The sequence below is a fragment of the Coffea arabica genome, chromosome 5e (assembly GCF_036785885.1).
Source record: "Coffea arabica cultivar ET-39 chromosome 5e, Coffea Arabica ET-39 HiFi, whole genome shotgun sequence".
NCBI classification, from domain to species: Eukaryota; Viridiplantae; Streptophyta; class Magnoliopsida; order Gentianales; family Rubiaceae; genus Coffea; species Coffea arabica.
Genome location: NC_092318.1, coordinates 48,367,404 through 48,373,995, shown reverse-complemented (window position 1 = coordinate 48,373,995; position 6,592 = coordinate 48,367,404). Strand labels below are relative to the sequence as shown.

At 35.2% G+C, this 6,592-nt stretch overlaps 1 protein-coding gene across 1 annotated transcript; it reads right to left on the bottom strand.

The window, feature by feature from the left end:
• Nucleotides 1-2,858: 2,858 nt before the first annotated feature.
• Nucleotides 2,859-6,234, bottom strand: LOC113687735 (pentatricopeptide repeat-containing protein At3g58590-like). Its single transcript, XM_027205274.2, has one exon. The coding sequence runs from the start codon at nt 6,098-6,100 to the stop codon at nt 3,773-3,775; it is 2,328 nt and encodes a 775-aa protein (XP_027061075.1). The 5' UTR covers nt 6,101-6,234; the 3' UTR covers nt 2,859-3,772.
• Between the last annotated feature and the right edge of the window lie 358 nt (nt 6,235-6,592).

Genomic DNA, 6,592 nt, shown 5'->3' with positions numbered 1-6,592 from the left:
TTGGACGAAGATTGCTTAAATGGAGGAATTTAAGATTGTATTGATTGAGCAAGGATTTATGCACATGCCATAATTTCTTCTATAATAAAGTTTCCTGATCTTTTCTGCTAGAAAAATAGTGATAATAAATCTCAAAACATCATGTAACCGATAGTTAAATTTAAGAACTCCGTTTATTTCGTTTCACGATATCGTCTTAATGGTCGGTCGGGATTGCACTCTTGTATTGAAGATTACAATCAATTTCAAGACCATATCTCTAAAACAGAATTTTTAGGATTTTTCTAGACAGCATACACCCGATTTACGTCAAAATTACCATAGAGATCCACACCTCATATTTATTGCATCCACAGTATTTAAACGCTTACTCAATTAATAGGATTGTCAGTGGGACGGAATCAGTTTGATTTCAACCCACTCATTTAGGAAGAAATTAAGGCGAAATCTCGTGCTTAACTGGGTCTAATAGAATTTGGGTCTAACTATAGAGTAAAATTTAAATGTGAGCCAAACCTGAGCCTTATTAGTCTCGATCTGGTTAAAATCCGATCCAAGTAATAATTTGTTTAAATATTTATAACATAGACAATAATGTGTATAATTTATGGTTAAGTATATTATAACGTAAAAAATTAACAATTTATACATAGTCATATAACAATACATAAATATTAAACATATGTTTTATATAATTACGTATTTAATTGTGAACTTTGGTCAAACCTAATTTAAGCCCAATGCTCTAATTAATTTGTGAGTCGAGTATGAATCCTTTCGGCTTAACTTGGGAGTTCAGGAGAGGAGAGAAAAGAAAAGAGAGGATAAGTTGTAAAAGAAAAGAGGAGAAAATATATAATTTTCTTCTCAAGTTGATTGAGAGTTTAGGAACAAGAAGAATGATTTTGGACACAATCGATATTATGGTTTATTGTTTAATATTTTATGAATATAAGTTGGCATTTTGAAAATGTTTAAAAGGTTAAGTGAAACTTTTCTTCCCATTTTCGAGAGGAAAGTTTTTTAACCAATCTATCTCTCCATTTCCTACCACTTTCTTTTCTTTTCTTCCCACTTAAACTCCCAAACAAGAAAAACTTTAAATTAAACTTTGAATTTTCCTACTTCTCTCTTCTTTTCTCTCCAAATCTCAATCTCCAAACTAAGGGTGCATTTGATAAATTTGAAATATGAAACTAAAATTTGAATTCTAAATTCATTAAGTTACTGAATTATTAAGTACTAAATCCCTGTTTGATACCCAATTTAACATTTAAATTTAATTGATTCAAATCTTAATATGTTCAAATGCATTTGATAACAAAAAAATAGTACATTTGGATTTATTAAGTGGCACTGAATTTTTTAGGCAAAACTTGCTTCAAAATTAAGTAATGAGCTATTTACTTATCACTTAATGTGATATACATTCAAATGTATCAGATTTTGTACTCAATAATTTAGTAACTTAATGAATTCAGATATCAAATTTCATATTTTAAATTTCAATTTTCAAACTTGAATTTAAACTTCATATTTTAGATTTTAGTTTTATCACATGTACCCTAAATATGTATCATATATTTGAGTATATATCACATTAGTAATAAGTGAATAATTTATTACTTATTTTTAGAAGTAAGTTTCAATTAGTAAATTTAGTGACATTTAATTAATTCAGATATTGTGTTTTTTGTTATTAAACGCATCTAATCTTGTTAAGATCTGAATCCATTTAATTTAAGTGATGAATGGAACAAGATCTGTGTCTTAATATGAATCCGAGTGCAAAAGCCCAAAATTTCAAAGGCTATATTTCTTTTGTGAGTCGAGCTTCAATTTGTCAAAATCTGACTCACAAAGCCGGACTGATAGCCCTACAAATTAACAATACTCTAGTAAATAATTACACTCGAGGCCTCTCTAAGGGAGTACCCCTTTGGATACCCATTAGTGAAACCTTTATTTGTATACTCCTAGGATATAAAGAGCGCTGAAAAAGTTGCAAGTTTCTTTCCAACTCCAGTCCAATGTCAATCCTCACAAAGAACCAGAGTACCAAACACTGAGTAGAACCACCAGGCACTTGAAGACGTGAAGAATGAATGTGAAGCAACTGGCAACTCTCCGAAATGGGCAACTTTGACATTCCGGTGGCAACATTACTATGCATTTCGTCCATTTGTTTTGGGGAGCCAAATTACAATTAAATACAAAACAAACTCAGATGCTTTTTATAAATCATGAAGGTTTACAGAAAGAAAAGTAAAAGCCTTACATTGAGAACCAAGAACACAAAAAGAAATAGAATCTCAAACATAACATTACTAAAAAGCCTTATGATGACGATGTCAAGTTTAGAGAACTAAGCCGGCATTTGTAATAACGAACTGCCATGCAGACTTCTTAACCTAAATGAAGAGCCTTACACGTTGAAATAAGCGTTGCCAGAAAATTATGACTCCACTTTTTCTGCTTAAACTACAAATGTGAAGCATCATAGATCACGCTGACTCACTCCTTGATGGTCATGATAAGTGGCTGATGTTTTCATCTCCATTATGCTGGCAAAGATGCTGAAGAAATGACTACCTAAATACGCTTGAAGTTCAAGATAGTAACCAAATTTGAATGGACTACTTAAAGGTGACCAAGCAGAACAGGATAAGTTGGAGGCTTCAATAGTCAATACGAGGCCATCAATTATTCAGAGCAGACCAAATAGTCTAAAAGATTTTCAAGCACAATGACGCCACTCAAAGTGGACATCTTCTAGTTGGTTTGTTATCAGAAATTGATGACACTGTTGAGGGATGGCTAGGAGATGGTCTATCCTATTGTCATCATCCTGATAATGATTTTGCACACTAGTGCTTTCAGCATCACAAACTGCTTGTCATAGATTTGTATCTACCAAGTCCAAAGACCAAATTTATTTCCCAATCTAGTAATACAAACGGAGTGCTTTCTGCCAAACCTTGTGATAAGCTAGAACTAAATTCTTTCTTCCCACCACTCAGTGTGGTCAATAATCATCCTCAGATTTGCTCTGTCCCTCCAGCAGTCATGGGATAGCATATTTCATTTGGAGGCGACCACTTTGTTTATCATGACTACAACAGTAACAAATCTGAGTTGCCATCACCAGTAACATTAACAAATCAGTGAGTCAAACGGATAGACAAGGACAAAAGATAAAGTATAAATTCCAACTTTCATGCCTCTAAGAGGACAATAACTATTTTCTAGAACAAATTATTAAAAAGAAAAGGCCCAAGGTTCAGAGGGCTGGAAAAAATGGAAACGAAAAAAAAGAAAGACTAAAAACAAGCAAACACTAAATGAACAAAGATGCAAGCAAAGGATATCAACAAACAACAAAAGGGAAAGGGTATAGTGGACGCAAGAGCACTCCCTTCAATGACCATGTGCATTCGTCCTGCATAAGTGGTTTATAAAAAGGAGGCAAAACACTGCAGAGGATCAAAGCCTTATTTTGCTTCTAACTTCATCACTGAAGGATCAAATTCTGAAAGGAACACAGTGACACAAACTAAAGAAAAGTCAAATCTGTCAACCAGAAGAGGGCAGATCAATTTCACCAATATATGGATTTACGCTCATTATCTTTGACTTGTATAATTTTAGACCCATTTGTGATATTGAAGTACTTCAAGACTTCTATAAACAACCTCTTGCATGCCAATACAATTACCTCACACTGATCTCTGTGTAAGCAGAGTAGAATGTCAACTCATTTGCTCAAGGCTATTTACATGAGAAGGGCCACATTATGTGTGGTTCTTTTTCTCTTGCAGCCTTCAAGAAAGCTACGCCAAACAAGTGCATTTGGCGGGAAGGGCATCCCAGCAATTAACTCTTCAGCTTCTCTTAGATTGCCATATCTAGCCAATAAGTCAACGGCGAGGAGGTAGTGATCCATTTCTGGTTCAACTCCATACTCCGGTTTCATTTTCTCAAATAATTCCAACCCCTCTTTTACTAATCCCACATGCCTGCATGCCGAAATAACAGCAATTAAAGCAACCTTATCTGGCATGAAGCCCTCCGCCTCCATCTCTTTGAACTTTTGTAGTGCTTCATGAGCATGACCATGTAATCCAAGGGCTGAAATAATAGCAGTCCATGTAATAACATTCCTGTTTGTCATTTCATTAAAGATCTTAAATGAACACCCCAGGCTCCCACATTTTCCATACATATCAATCATTACATTGCAGACAAACGTGTCACAGCATTTAATATCAGTCTTAAAAACCAGACCATGAAGAGACCTTCCCAAAGCCAGGTTGCAAAGTTTGGAACAGATACTAAAGAGGCTAGCATAAGTGTAATTGTCTGGTCTTATCTTAGCTCTCTGCATATGATCAAAGAGATCAAAAGCTTCTCTATAATCACCATTTCGAGAACAAGCTGCAATTAAGATGTTCCAAGACACAATATCAGGTTCCTCAAGTGCAGAATATAGTTCTTGAGTCTTTTCATACTGCCTGGTTCTATTATAAATACCAGCAATCACATTGGAAGTGACTACAGAAATCGGTGTACACTTAGCATCCACAAATTTCAAGGCATCATCTATAAATCCATTTTTGGCATATGAACTGATAAGAGAGCTGGATACGTACTCATTATCATGATAGCCCATCTTTATTATGAATGAATGAAGCTGCTGCACCTCTAGGCCTACAGATGATTTAACAACACTAGAAAATGAAAACTCATTAGGACGATAGCTGCAGTGAAACATTTCTCGGAGTAGCAAAAGGGCAACAGAAGAGTTTCTATTTGAATAAGCTGCCATCAAAGAGTTCCAACAAACCAAATTCTTATGAGATATTTTGTCAAAACAAAGAAGGGCAATTTCCAATTTGTCATGTTTTGCATAGAAGTCAATCAAAGCACTGCCAACATATACGTCAGATTCCAAATTTCTCTTGATTATCTTAGCATGAATACATTTGCCATATGATGGGTCCTTCAGGCAAAGGCAGGAGTGTAGAACACTCACAAATGTCGTCTGGTTAGGAAAGGTTCCATTTCCACACATTTGCAAAAAGGTTGAAAATGCTTTATCTGGCCTATCACTTTTTGTCATTGCTCCAATGATAGTGTTCCATGATACAACATCCTTAACACCATTCTCCTCAAACATTTTCCCCGCTGAGCACATCTCCCCACACTTGGCATACATATTAATCAAAGAATTAGCCACTGAAACTGAGTCTTCAAACCCATACTTGACCACTAAGCCATGTATTTGTTCTCCCAGTTCCAAGTCAAATTCCCCAGTAAAACCAGCTAAAACACCTACAAAAGTCGATTGAGACAATTCCACTCCACTTATCAAGAGTTCAAGGAACATCTCAGTTGATTCTGTAACAAATCCGTGCTGCCCAAACAGAGATATCATACAATTCCATGTCACCAAGTTCTTTATAGTCATGTCCTCTAAAACCCGAGTGACTTCATCTAAACATCCATGACTCCCAAACACACCCAATAATGCAGTACCAACTATTGCATCAGCATGTAAAAATCCACTCTTTACAATCAATGCCAACAGTTGAAACCCTTGAACAAGATTCATCAAAGCAGAAGACAAAATGCCGCCAAATGTGAATTGTGTAGGCTTCAATCCTAAAATTCTCAGCTCACGGAACAACTTCCAGGCTTCCTCCAAAATACCATTTCGATTATAAGCTTTGATCATAGTATTATACGACACGACATTTCTTTGCGGCATTTTGTCGAACAGTTTACGAGCTGTAACAACTTCACCCAAAGAAGCGTACTTTGAGATGATAGTATTGTAAAGAACAATGGGTTCTGTTGGGTTTGGACCCATTGTAATTGTGATTGCATGGAAGGCTTTGATTGCGTTGACTGATTGAACCCTTGTGGGTTCTTGAAGTAGGTCAATGAGTCTCTGGTGTGTGACATTTTCTCCATATAAATGTTGATGAAGATGCAGGTTTTGGAAGGAAATGGAGTGATAAAGCTTCTGAGTGGAACAGAGGTGAGTAATTCCACAAAATAGTGGTAAATTCTTTGATGCAATTGAAGTTGTCTTTCTCATGCAGCAGAGGTTTTAAGTTTTAACAATAAAATGGCATGCCTATTTTGACTGCGTTGAGGAACCGGCTACTTAATTAAACCTATTATGAGTAATTTAGTTCCTATATTTTATTCTTTTTCTGGGTGAATCCCTTTTAAAATTTTGGCATGAAACCTAAAGTTTTATTTTGGATGTCGTATTTTAATTGTAAAAACTAACCTATGTTGTGCTCTATTATCCTTTTTTTTTTTTCAAAACAAAATACAGAATGTATTAAGTGTCTAATCCGAGGTTCCTTGTAAGAATAGTGACTTGCTAATGTAAACAGAGTAAATTACCATTTGCGCATAAATTTAAGGTAAACAAATTGCAAGGCCTTTACTTGGTATCTTATCTGAGTAAAATGCATTTCTTTTTTCGTTGTGGGTGAATGTTAATGACAGTTGGAGAAAGGTATATGCAAAGAAAGAAGACTATTCAAAAGTTTCCACCTTCCACTGCTTTGTTATGGCG